This window comes from Ornithodoros turicata, chromosome 2 (assembly GCF_037126465.1).
Source record: "Ornithodoros turicata isolate Travis chromosome 2, ASM3712646v1, whole genome shotgun sequence".
Taxonomy (NCBI): Eukaryota; Metazoa; Arthropoda; class Arachnida; order Ixodida; family Argasidae; genus Ornithodoros; species Ornithodoros turicata.
The window spans coordinates 56,913,816-56,928,201 of NC_088202.1; the positions used below are offsets into that span (position 1 = coordinate 56,913,816).

At 44.9% G+C, this 14,386-nt stretch overlaps 1 protein-coding gene across 1 annotated transcript; it reads left to right on the forward strand.

Moving 5' to 3' along the window:
* The first annotated feature begins 287 nt into the window (after nucleotides 1-287).
* LOC135385455 (uncharacterized) lies at nucleotides 288-12,402 on the forward strand. The gene is made up of 5 exons (XM_064614775.1): nucleotides 288-443; nucleotides 1,139-1,343; nucleotides 2,978-2,997; nucleotides 10,083-10,614; nucleotides 10,914-12,402. Exons 2-5 carry the CDS (start codon nucleotides 1,164-1,166, stop codon nucleotides 12,342-12,344), a joined length of 2,163 nt encoding a protein of 720 aa, XP_064470845.1. The 5' UTR covers nucleotides 288-443; nucleotides 1,139-1,163; the 3' UTR covers nucleotides 12,345-12,402.
* Nucleotides 12,403-14,386: the final 1,984 nt, after the last annotated feature.

Consider the following 14,386-nt stretch of genomic DNA (forward strand, 5'->3'; position numbering starts at 1 on the left):
TGGACAGCGTCCTGTGAGAAACAAGCTATAAGAATGTCTATGAGAAAACCTGTTAGAATTTGGGCAATAATCCCATAGGATTTCTCTTACGATTCTGAGCGATGTTTCTTGTGAGAATTCCTGTAGGATTTTTCAAAAATATTTATTATCTTAAGATAATAAATATTTTTGGTATCTACATGTACGGGTATACCGACGGTCTCGATGTCCAAGGATACCATACTATAAACTATCTCAATACTGTATTTGTCGTTCTATTTGGTTGTCCGTCACTGAATAGATAAAGCGAGAAAGTTGACGAAGTATGGCCACGCTCTCCGCTGTGCACGTTATCGAGATCACGGAAGGCCGATCGTTCTGATCTTCGGACGACGGTTCACAAAATTCTAGGGCGTGCCGGCAGCTCCTGCCAGAGAGACCTCAAGGCAGTCACTGCAGTCGAGGTAAGGCGCAACAGTTATATCGCCCCATCCTCGGTCCTTGGTCCGTTACAAGCATTTTCCCTCGCGCAAACTTCATTGTTTCCATTGTGTCACGTTTATCTTCACGTCGTTGGGTGCCCTGATTCAAGTTAACACGAAGGCTAGAGTACATCACTGATTCCGTGTTTCGTTGTCACAGAGGTGCGATTCAGGTGGAAAGCGTACACTACATTTTCAGCTATGCAGTTGTTGCAAGAGATCACATGAGTGAGCTTTATAGCAGACCGTTTCACTGCCTCCCTATGTTCTTTTCATTTTCAATTTCTATTTTCAATTTCTACATTTCAAAGTTCGCAACGTTTCCACGTTTACGCACAGGCTACGTCTGATAGATTCCTGGTGACACCGTGACACCATATTGATAAGTGGTGTACTTTACAAATGATTGTCCACCTCTGTGAAGCCGACAATGGCGAGCCCTTTCACCAGCACCACCACCACAAAGGATCAGATTTCCTTGTTTTCACTCTTCGTTATTTCCTACGACCTACCTCCGTCTGGGTGGAGTCTCGGATTTCGTATCTCCGTACGTCGGTTTCCGGCCTAGTGGACTCAACACAGTATCGTGATGTGCCCCCAAAAAGGGGTGCCCTCTGTGGAAGTCTCGGCATTTTTTTCTTCTTTACGGTGGGCTACAACACATGTTTATTGAGCAGGTCCTTCGGAGGATTACCGCACGCGATGTCATCCCCGGATAAGCCACCACTTAACGAGGAGGAAAGCCAGAAGGACAAGAAGCACACGGCGCACGCAACGGCATCCCCGAATAAACCTCCAGTTAACGAGGACGAAAGCAAGAAAGACAAGAAACAGAAACAACGGTCAAGCGACGGCCGACCTGAATTAGCAATGGCAAACGACGTATGTACGCCTAACTTTCTCGAATTAGAGAGCTTTAGTGCATCATAGGCTTTCGCCTTTGCGTACGTAAAAGACAGCATCGGTGCGCGCGCATAACAAAAGCTTCGCGTACTGCGCAGGATCACTAGGCTATCCCTTACGTACCTAAAGGCTATAGCGTACGATGCACTAATACTAACAGACTACTGAACAGGCTTGGCTTCGTGGTTACACTTCGGAACTTGTGCATTATGCACGTTTTTTAAACAAAAATGCCTGTGACCTTTCTCTGAAATTGCGCATATTGTAACTTCCCCGTCAGTAGTACACCTTTTAGCACGTTTTCGCTAGATTTTGGACTACGGAATAACCTGGACTAATAACTGTCATGGGATTGCGTGAATGGAACAGATGCGATCCTACCGTTGGTCGGAAGGCATTGTTAGGAGAATGGTACACGACCAATTCAATCATGCAAGGAATCCGACTGTGAACAGTATTTCATCCAGAGCGTGCTAAAAATCAACTCACTCGCGTGATGGAAGATTTGTAGGGAATCGCAATCTAATTAGGTTTAGTGAATCGTTTCCAACCAAACTTTCCGCGAACGGTATCGTAGAGGGAGAATATGAAGAGCGCGTGACACAGAATGGAGTCCTCTGGTTGGGCACTGTCAAAACTGTTCGCGAGCCGTTTGAGTGACGATTCATTAAGACATCAAGACTTAGGATGCTGTCGTGAACCGGCGCGCATCATACGGTTGATCGCTGTGTAGTGGAGTGGCAAGGAACCGGTCGGAGCCATGCCAATAGGGAGCTTAACCGCCGCGATGCACACAGTCGATCGATCGGTCGCTGCAATGCGGTTCGGTAAGGAAATGGTCAGAACCAGGCCAGAAAGTGCTTTCGGGAACCGGAGAAAGAGAGCACTACGATACATGTGGCTCCACCTCTCGTCAAAAATAGAAGATAAACTGCCAAACCTCCGATGTCAAGATGTAAGTCAAGATCATCCAAAATTACGCCTCTCTCTCCCATTTTTGACGAAAGATGCGTCATCTGTATCGTAGCGTTTTCCTTCTCCAATTCCCGAAAGCGCTTTCTGGTCTCGCTCCGACCGGCTCCTTGTCGCTCCACCTCGCAGAAACCGACCGATCAATGGTATGCAGCGCGCTGGATCCCGAAGACTACCTATAATAGTTCTTACAGAAGACAACAAATAGAAGTCCTCTCTGTCTGGGAGCAGGAAGTGTACCTCATATCTCATGTGAGCGTGTCCACCACGCCATACTGCAAGAGGGAAAAAAAAGTCATTTTCTGACAGGCTCTGTTAGGGCATTTGTTGACAATAATGGCTCGTTAGCCACGTTCTGTGTACGTACACAACGAAGGAGCTAATTTTAGAATATTAAAAGGTTTAGTGGCTAAATCACATGCTTCTGAGAGATCGTTGTCGTCGTATATCATTGGACGCCTATTACAGGACCAAATTAGTCAGACGCACTGAAAAATTGATGGTGTAAGTTGGTGTCTCCCTGCTGCCGATTGTTTCCCGTCACTCTTCCTGCCCGCTCAGACCACTATAGTTCCGTGCATTTTGATTTTCTGTGCTCTTTTCCGTTTCTAAGTTTTTCCTATTGTCTTTTTTCTTCACAGGGCGTGGAGCTACGCAATCTGTAAGTAAATATAATTGAAATTTGGTTCGGTTGACGGCTGATATGTAGCCGGGGCTTATAGAGAAAGGCGTACCGAACACTCCCATGGGTGGTGCGTTGGTTGGGAACGAGGGCACATTGAGAATAGAGAAACACAGTTGTAAGTTTGATTTGTACCTTTACTCTACTATATTTATACTGCAGTCACCTATGACCACACTGTACCCGTTCTGTCGTTCTAGGACCCTCTTCTAGATTCCAATCTTAAGAAACTTGTCGTTAGCTTCTCAAACCGCAGCAGTACACGGTGTTGACGATTTCGTCGTTGTTGAATTTTTACGTCCTAGAAGTTCCGTCGCTGCTTGATGCCAAGTGGCAATCGGACGGAGTCGAGTCATGGCTGTGCGAGTTTGAACGTCCCATCGGTCAGCATTGTTGAAATTTTATGATGATGGAAACATTGTCTTAAAGGAAACAAATCTAAACTTTGCTTGTTCTTCGTTCAGAGAGCAATTCCTGCCTTCAGCTTTTCACTAAACCTGGTTGGCTGTTCAATCATTCGCGTTATCCTTTTCATGGTATGTAGTCGACGTCCGTGGACGGAATCGTTCCCTTGAGCATGAGGAGTGACAGGGAGAGATACACTGCCCGACATGACAAGGCTTTACGTAGTCATGTCCGGTTGCGTTTTGTATCTGCCCCTGCCGCCAATGCTTAAGGAAAGGATACCGTTCACGTCGATACACCTGCTCACTCGCCTTTTAAAGCTTTGCTCATTGTAAGTAGGAGTGTTGAGTTTCGAGTGTTGGTTAAATCCCAACTAAATAATTCGCGAACGGGTGCACCAATCGAATAACTTTTTTTTACAAGTATCTGTACGATACCAGCTGCGCACCGTGTGAATGAGTGGGAGGTGCTCATTATTTAAATAAAAATTCCAATGAGTTTCGTGAAAAACATAACGTCTAAATCAGGTTGCCGTCGGCATTACAGTGTGTACTATACCTTTTGGGATTTTCAGTGGACACCTTTTCGTTAAAATTGTGCTACGCAAGCGGATCATTTGTTGCAGTAATTAATTGAGTTCGGTTTACATATTGTTGTCGCGGCTGGTCGCGGTGAAGCGCAAAAGGACGCTCTTCCACTGCCTTATCCACCAATGAATTCCGTGTTCTTGAGCTTAGTTCGCAATAGGGACTGCGAAGAAAGAGTTTGGGCGCGAGTGCTGAGATATTAAGGTACTATGCGATAAACTGTGTTTCGTCCGTGCGATCATAACAGAAATGGCGCATATCAGTCAGATACGCGGGGTGGGGGACTAGCGAAGCCTGTATGACGCTGTAACTTTTCTTCAACACTCCCCGTTGCCAAGTAAGCTCAAGAACACGTAATTCATTCGTGGATAAGGGAGTGGAAGAGCGTCCTTTTGTGCTTCACCGTGATCAACCGCGACAAAAAGATGTAAACCGAAACCAATTAATTACAGCAAGAAATGGCCCGCTTCGTGGCAGATTTTTATCGAAAATGTGTGCACTGAAGGTCCCGAAAGGGGCAGCACCCATTTTAATGTCGACGGCGCCCTGCATTAGAAGTTGTTTTTCACGAAACTCATTAGAATTTTTATTTAAATAATGAGCGCCTCCCACTCATTCACACGGTGCGCAGCGTGCAGATGGTATCGAACAGATACGTGTGAAGAAGAAAGTTATTCGATAGGTGCACCCGTTCGCGAATTAGTTAGCGCGGCGATTTAACTGAGACACCCTATATACATATATATATATAGATTAGAAGCTTAGGAGGGCCGTTGACCACGAGAATGAAATAAGCAGGAAAAATCAGAAGACGACAAAGAGCTTACAGGAAAACACAAAGGGGAGTTTATTAACACATATAGGGATAGGGGACGACGTTTCGGCAGTCAGCGCTGCCTTCGAGGGGGCTGGGGTTTGGTGACAAGAACAAGCTTTATATATGGGAGAGGGTTATGTACAAGGGAAAGAGATCACCGCATACGCTTTTGTCATGACTAACACAGGTTGGTGACTAAGTGAAAGGGGAATGGCCGGGTCTGTGCAGCAGGACCTTGAGGAAATACCAGTGAGCCTGAAAAAGAGAGACAAAAGAGCGTATGTATTGTGCTGGATTAGGAATGCAGGTTGCGAATAGTAGAAAGGATTCCTGGATCTTCGTTTATCTGTCACTGGAATTTATGAATGAGATAAGATTCGCGCTGTTCCCTGAGCCGTTGGGAAGGAAAGCCTGACTGCAGGATGAAAATAGATATATTGGTGATTGAGTGTCCTGGTTTACTGAAATGGCGCGACACTGGCAGATTAGGTTTCTTCGCGACGTCAGATTTGTGGTTATTGAATCGCGTTCTAAATGACGTAGCTGTCTGTCCGATATATTGGGCGTTGCATTCATTGCATTGAAGAAGATAGACAACATTGGAAGAATTACAGTTAAAGTCGGCATTAATGTTGACCCGATAATTAGAATTGGTACTTTCTGCAGAGTTAGCGGCTTGAATTGATTTACAAATTTGGCATCTACTTGCATTACAAGGGTGGCAGCCAATGTTATTTTCTGGAAGTTTGTTAATTTTGGCATTTACTAGTCTGTCTTGGTTGTTCCGCGCCCGGCGATAACTTACGCGCGGTGGCTGTGAGAATATTTCCTTCATCCGATCAGATTGTGAAAGAATTGTGTAGTGGCGGTTGAGTATCCGGCTAATGTTAGGAACGCTGCCATTGAATGTGACAGTGAGATTTACTGCAGAGTTTCCATTGGTTCGAGGAGATCTTTGGAGCAATTGTTGGCGATCTGTGGATCTTGCCCTGGCTATAGCGTCTTTCACAAGTTTGTCCGGGTATTCACGATCAATGAAGGTTTGTTCTAGTCGTTGGAGATGGTTGTCTAGTTCGGCATCGTTAGTGCATATTCTGCGGTAGCGCAATGCCTGACTATAAGGTATGGCTAACTTAGTATGTCTTGGATGGCAACTGCAGAACGATAAGTACTGCTGAGCATCTGTAGGCTTCCGGTATAAGTTGGTTGAGATACTACCGTTTTGTAACTTCTTCCACATCCAAGAATCCTGTGTTTTCCTGTAAGCTCTTTGTCGTCTTCTGATTTTTCCTGCTTATATATATATATATATATATATATATATATATATATATAGGGTGAGGTAAAAGGATTATCAAACGGCCACGAAGTTTTACAGAAGTTCAAAAAAAGACGCGGAAACAGATTTTAGGGAAGTTAAAAACACTAGTTTATTACATGGGGAGACGTTAAAAAGTAAAATGGGCAAGGGGTCGACGTTTCGACAGTGGCACTGTCTTCGTCAGGACAAAAGATGCGTAGCTGATTACACATTTCTTAAATAGGTTTGCTACATGACGTCATAATCGGTACGGGCACGCCACAGGCGTTTGTCAGTGAGTCAGATTCGGGAATATTCCAGAAGGTCAAGTCCGGGTGGTGATGTCATTCGCCGTAGGTCACTGTCCGCTTTGGGGAAAATTCCGGGCAGGGTGAGCGCTGCTTCAAACTTTGCTGAAAAAAAGAAAAAAAGAAAAACAGAAGGGAAACGAAAAGGAGGAAAGTGTAGCTCATCTAGGCGGCCAAATTTCTTACCGTTGAAAGTGCTCCCAGATCTTCGTTAATGGTTGATTGGAATTTGTAAATGAGATAAGATTCGCGTTGTTCCCTGCACCGATCTGAGCTAAAATTTGACTGGAGAATAAAAAGTGACACGTTATTTAGTGAATGACCTGGTTGTTTGAAATGGCGAGAGACCGGGAGGTTTGGCTTTTTGGTAACGTCAGATCGGTGGTTGTTGAACCTGATTCGAAATGATGTTTTAGTCTGACCTACGTATTGTGCTTGGCACATGCCGCACTGAATGACATAAATGACGTTAGATGAATTACAGTCGAAGTCACCATTAATTTTGACGGAAAAATTGGAATTAGTACTTTTACTTTTAGTACTTAGTACTTACATTAGTACTTACATTAGTACTTTTAAAAGTACTAATTCCAATTTTTCCGTCAAAATTAATGGTGACTTCGACTGTAATTCATCTAACGTCATTTATGTCATTCAGTGCGGCATGTGCCAAGCACAATACGTAGGTCAGACTAAAACATCATTTCGAATCAGGTTCAACAACCACCGATCTGACGTTACCAAAAAGCCAAACCTCCCGGTCTCTCGCCATTTCAAACAACCAGGTCATTCACTAAATAACGTGTCACTTTTTATTCTCCAGTCAAATTTTAGCTCAGATCGGTGCAGGGAACAACGCGAATCTTATCTCATTTACAAATTCCAATCAACCATTAACGAAGATCTGGGAGCACTTTCAACGGTAAGAAATTTGGCCGCCTAGATGAGCTACACTTTCCTCCTTTTCGTTTCCCTTCTGTTGTACTTTTTTTCAGCAAAGTTTGAAGCAGCGCTCACCCTGCCCGGAATTTTCCCCAAAGCGGACAGTGACCTACGGCGAATGACATCACCACCCGGACTTGACCTTCTGGAATATTCCCGAATCTGACTCACTGACAAACGCCTGTGGCGTGCCCGTACCGATTATGACGTCATGTAGCAAACCTATTTAAGAAATGTGTAATCAGCTACGCATCTTTTGTCCTGACGAAGACAGTGCCACTGTCGAAACGTCGACCCCTTGCCCATTTTACTTTTTAACGTCTCCCCATGTAATAAACTAGTGTTTTTAACTTCCCTAAAATCTGTTTCCGCGTCTTTTTTTGAACTTCTATATATATATATATATATATAGAACAAATAGGTTAACATATCAGACGGCTACGAAGTTCAATAAAAGTGAAATAATAAGACTTGGACTACAGATTACAGGAACGTTAACAAAAAATAATTTATTTAATGTGCAATTTAACACATAGATTAAAAAAAAGAGTGGTGGGCGTTTCGACAGTGGCACTGTCTTCGTCAGGACAAAAGAGGTACAAGGGTTGCATATTGCTTAAATAGGTTTCCTGGGTGACGTCACAATCGGCAAGTATGCCACGTGGCAGTTGTCTGAGTCATATTCTGGAACATTCCGCAAGGTCAAGCCCGGGTGGTGATGTCATCTTTCTTGGGGAGCCAGCTCAGGGTGAGCTGTACTGAGGCCATGGCTGAAAAGAAAAAAAAATGAAAATAAAAGGAAAAAATGGGAAAGTATATCCCATCTGGAGGACCAGATTCCTTACTGTTGAAAGTACACCGGTATCTTCGTTAATGATTGATTGGAATTTGTAAATGAGGTAAGACTCGCGTTGTTCCCGGCCTCTATCGGAGCTAAAGTTTGATTGAAGAATAAAAAGGGCAACGTCATTTATTGAATGACCAGGCTGGTTGAAATGACGAGAAACAGGAAGATTTGGCTTTTTATTAACGTCCCACCGGTGGTTATTGAACCTGATCCGAAAAGATGTTTTGGTTTGACCTACGTATTGTGCTTGACACGCGTTGCACTGAATGGCATAAATGACGTTGGATGAATTGCAGTCAAAGTCACCATGAATTTTGACGAAGAAATTAGAATTTGTGCTGTTAAGCACGTGGGCACTTCGCATTAGTTTGCATATTTGACATCGGCGGCCATTGCACGGGTGGCAGCCTGCCGTCGGACTTGTTGGTCGGTTGACTTTGGAGCTGACTAGATTATCGTGGAGGTTTTGCGAGCGCCTGTAGGTCACACGTGGCGGTTCCGGGAAGATTTGTCGCATGCGCTCTGACTGACAAAGAATACCGTGGTGGCGATTAAGTATACTGTTGATGTTGGAAACATTATTGTTGAATGTTACAACGAGGTTGACGGAACCATTGTCTGATTTGCGGTTGCGGTTTTGGAACAGAGCTTTGCGATCTGTCCTGCGGGCCTTCCTTATTGCGTCCTCAACTAAACTGGGTGGGAATTGGCGACTGATGAATGTTTGCTTGAGTTGGTTCGAATTTCTATCCAGATCACTTTCGCTGGAACAGATGCGTCTATAACGAAGTGCCTGACTGTAGGGGATAGCAAGTTTAGTGTGCCGCGGGTGACAACTCTTGAAAGCTAGGTACTGCTGGGAGTCCGTAGGTTTACGGAACAGGTCCGTAGTTAGGACCCCGTCCGTTAACTTTACCTGGACATCTAGGAAGTTAACAGTTAGAGCTGAGTAAGAATGGGTGAATTTGATAGACGGATGTGCTTGGTTAAAATTGCTAATGAATATATTCAGATCGTCCTCCGAATATGGCCAAACCATAAAGATGTCGTCCAGAAAACGCTTGTACAACGTCGGCTTTTTCTCGCATTGGAACAGAAATGCCTCCTCCAGATTACCCATAAAGATGTTTGCATAATTTGGTGCCATCTTAGTGCCCATAGCCGTGCCACTGACTTGCAAGTAATGTTTACCATCAAATTCAAAGTTGTTATTTTTCAGAATAAGGTTAAGGAATGTGAATAGAACACAAGGATCGTATGAGTTGTCCGAATATTTTAAAAACGCCCTTTGAGCTGCAGCAATGCCATCTTCGTGGGGGATGTTGGTATAGAGGGAAGAAACGTCTAGCGTGACCAGCAAACTTGAGGGGAAGGTTGGCACTGACTTAATATTTCCAGGAAGTGATTTGTATCTTTAATGTAGGATGGAAGTTTTGGGGGTATATCTTTAAGAAGATAATCTACAAAGCTGGAAATATTTTCGGTAGCTGTACCGTTACACGAAACTATCGGGCGCCCTGGGTTCCCAGGTTTATGGGTCTTGGGGAGCATGTAAAATCTGCCTGGCACGGGATCTGTAGGGAGTAAGTACTCGTACAGGGTAGTGTCTATCTTTTTGCTGGTTTTCAGATCTTTCAAGCTACGGATAACATTAGCAGTGATCTGTTCCGCAGGGTCAGCTTCGAGGGCTTTGTAAAATGATGTGCAAGATAACTGCCGAATGCCCTCGTTAATATAATCTGTTTTGTTCATTACCACAATTGCACCACCTTTATCAGCTTTTTTTATAACTTTTCTTTTTTTTTTCACTTTTATATATATACTGTAAATCTAACCTTCATCTACCTTTTATCTTCAGCGATGGTGTCGCATCCATTAACATTACAATGAAAGCAGGACCCATGGATGCACCTGCAATGTCTCCTTCAAGGAACAAGAGCTCCGCGTCAGCTTGTGCAGCCGCTGCTTATGACGGCGGCATTGCCATCACCGCTACTGCAAGCAGAACTGCCATTTCCCCAGGATCACGTCGCAGGTTTTCTTCAGCTAAATCCGTGAGCAACAACGATGTTATTCGTGCAGGAGAGACCATCATCGGCCCTACATATGCCGTCAATATTTCCAAAAGTTATGGCACCATTCATGAAGAAGGTGGTGGCCGACATGCTGGCAGGAGCAACGACAGCAAATCTGCCCTTCAAGTGGTATCTACCGAAACAATTACACGACAAAAGTGCATCTACAACGTGGAGCAAGAGAAACCCAAACCACGTCCCGCCTCTCCGACCACGTACGTGCAAGGTGTGGTGCAATCTGGGCCAGGATATTACTCCGCGAATGCTTTGTGCCAATCGGTCCCTGCTCGGCTGGCGCAGCAGCAGGTATCTCCTGTAAGTTCAACGACTACATGAACAGCAATACCAACGACTCTGTCGGTTGACCTCAATTGAGCATGTCCTTACGCGTCGTTGTTATATCTCACCCACTGAAACAAAAGTGAATAGGATTTTCGCTATGTATAATTCAGAATAACAGCACCAAACGAGTATTCTTCTTTTCTTGTGACACAAGGCAGTCAAGTAGTCGAGCTTTGGTTTTACGAGGTGTTCCTTGCAAAAGATTACTGTGTGAAAAACAAAGAGAAACTCGTATTAAAACTCATGGAAGTAGTTTTTGATTGTTTACGCAGATTCAACAAATCGGAGTCAGCTATCTACCAGTGCGAACATCCTCTGCCGTTGGCATGGGAAGGACTCCCAGCCAATCGCAGCAGCAAGAAATAGCAGCCGCCCTTTCACGATCCAACGCAGGTCAGACTGTCTCTGTATGCTGCCGAAGTAACACTCAGCTGAACAGGAGCCCGACAAACCTTGCACAGCACGGTGTTCCGTGCCAGCAAGTTATCCAGCCTCCACCTGTTTACCAGCGTCAGTCACTTGGATACGTGGGGCAAGCCAATGCAATTTGCCAACAAGGACCTACAGGAGGACACCAGGCGTTACTTGCAACATGCATCCAGGCACCACAAGCTCAGGCAGTCGTCAATCAGAATGCACCAATGCAGCCACAGTGTCGAACATCACTGAATACAGGTTTTCAGAGCCAAGGAGCCACAACTTGCCAGACGGTTACTACATGCCAGGCGCCATCCCAGCCTTGCGTCATGATCCCAATAAATCAGGAACAGTGCCGTCCCTCACTCACCGGAGGATTACAAAGCCAACACGTGACAGATTTTCGGCGTGTCACATCAACGGGCCAGCTACCTCCACAGCAAGTTTGCACGATGAATGCAATAGGGCAGGTGCCCACTGTCACAAGCTGTCAGATGACCGTCGCGGGATGTCCTAAGCAGTCTATACAAGGCTTCCAATCCCCTGCAGTTGGACAACAAGCTTGCACGATGAACGCAACAGGGCAGGCGCCCGCTGTCACAAGTTGTCAGATGACCGTCGCGGGATGTCCTAAGCAGTCTATGCAAGGCGTCCAATCCCCTATAGTTGGACAAGTTTGCACGACTAACGCAACAGGGCAGGCGCCCGCTGCCACAAGTTGTCAGATGGTCGTCGCGGGATGTCCTAAGCAGTCTATACAAGGCTTCCAATCCCCTACAATTGGACAACAAGTTTGCACGACGAACGCAACAGGGCAGGCGCCCTCTGTCACAAGTTGTCAGATGACCGTCGCTGGATGTCCTAAGCAATCTATACAAGGCTCCCAATCTCCTGCACTTGGACAACCAATCCTCCCAGTGTCACAGCTTTCCCCTCTTTCTGTTCAGATTGCGTCGTGCCAGCAGAGATACGGTTATCAACCAATACCTTCTCAACAAATTCCAGTAACACGTCAACAGGCAATGTACCAACAGCAGCAGCAGCAGTACTTCCCAGATACTGGGACGGTGTATCAGCAGCGGACCATCGGTTACCGCAGGTCGCTGGAGCTCACGGAGAGTCAAGACGATAATCGAAACTACATGCCACAACCAACGACCACAAATATCGTTTTGGGTATCGAAATGAAAAAGAAATCTTCAAAGCACGAAAAGAGTGATGTGGACTCATCGGCGGCATCTAAGTCCAAGAGAAATAGCGGTAGTTCTGGTAAGAAAAGCCAGTGAGTGTAACCGAGCTCTGACTGTTGGAACGATACGGCCGATTAAAAGGTATCAGAGTTGAGTATTTAGTCCTCGGTAGATAGCTAAGAAGCAACCAGGCCACGAGCCGTTGAGCAGTGCGTTCGCCATTGCTGCGAAATGCAGTCTCTACACACCAGATTGCATGGAGGTAAGGCCAGGGTCCCCTAGCTTTATGCGAGTAGGAACATGGCAGCAAAGCAGCTTTTTGCTGCCGCGGCTCTGCTTGGTTTTGAATCAGCGGCAGCAGCGGTGTAGGAGGCCCAAAACGTGTTGGCAACTGCAGCGTTCCCTACTAGAAACTGTCTCATTCGAAATCTCATTGAACCTATTGGATATAATGTACATAAATCTCATTCAGTGACCACCAGATAATTTGGGACAAATATTACATTGAATATGGTGGTCTTACTGAGAAATCCTAGTAAGTGTTAATAAGATTTAATGAGAAGTGGTGGCTTGAAACCCATTGAATGTCCTCATATCTCTCTGAACCAATGAGCCACAGCAGCATATTTCTCATCGGAGTGGTTCTTCATTTCTATTTGCCAGTAGCGTTTTTTTGTGGTATAGTCACATTAGATGTACAGAGCTTTGCAATGAGTGTAAATGAATTTCCACAAAAATGAATTAGACTCAATGTGACTTGGAAATTTATTTGATCAATGCACTGCACATGGTACTCTCACTGCACATATTCCAGCCTGGGTGTAATATTCTCAATTGCACTGTGCCTTCACAGATGCACTATGTTTGGCTAGTAATAGTGTCGTGCATCACATAGTGATACATAGAAAATCTAAAAGATTTAATTAGCAGTAGCTGAAGGCTCAACTTCTTTCACTCCTGCTCCTTTTCCGGAGAGCACCTCCGGAGCGCCACATTGCAGTGCAAACCGACCACTAGACAAGAGGTTGCCAGAAGTCACAGTACAGAAGTAAGAGGCAAGCAAATTTTAAGGTATCTTGGACGGAGCAAAGTGTGAAGCATTATACCAGCCCGGTCAGGTCTTGTCATCACCTAACAACTTCTCGTATTCATTTAATACTGATGGGGCATTTAAATCAGCAAGCATATCAACTAAGCCCATTCATTTGATTACTGAGTTGCCGCAAACTGTGAGGCAGACGCACATGCTTTTAACTGCGGTAAGGGAAACCCGGATATGGACACCTTCCTTGGACTAGATGATGCAAAAGATACTTTCAGTGGTGTGACATGGAAGACCAAGCCAGGAAGCATTGTTAAAAGCAGATTTATGGGATTATGCTGCTGTTGGGTTTCACGGGTACTACGGATGTAGTTGGTGCTACCATAAAGGAGAGTACTATGCCTCAGCCACGGACCCTATCACCACTAACACCCCAAGAGAACGGACTGATGAAACAGCAGTGAGAGAGATGCACCACCTCGTCTGCGGATCTAAAGGACCAGCTGCACTAATAAACATGCCACATTTTGGAATTATGTCTCTATTTCTTCCAGATTATATTCACACGGTGTTCTTGGGCGTTGTACGGACTTTTACAGATATGTGACTGTATGAAGCTAAAGAAGCATTCTGCAGGATGTTTGCTTTTATACGTCACATAATTTTTATTAAAAAACTACCAGAGCCAAATAGATGCCGGTTTTGCAGATGAGTTATATGGCCAGATGAACATTCTCTGGAAGAAAGTATGCAACTACAAGGTCACATATTACCTAACATTGATTAATCAACTCTTTAGTTATGGGACTTCGCATCAAAGCGAGATAACAGAAAGGAATAAATTCCTCGTTGAAAGACATTCCATGTTTAAAAAAAGCTTAAAACCGCAACTGTTTTGCAATATTCATCCCTGAATTTCGCCGTGCAAATGAGCCGAAGCAGGAAATACGCACTATGCGAGCGCAGAAATGATGCGACCTTCGCCTTATCTGGGTCGAAGACCAGTCTATCTGGCCAATAGATTAGCTCCCACACCAATCAGCTCCATCGCTACTAAGCACGTGGCCCTCTCACGTGGATTGCATGTCGCTCTTTC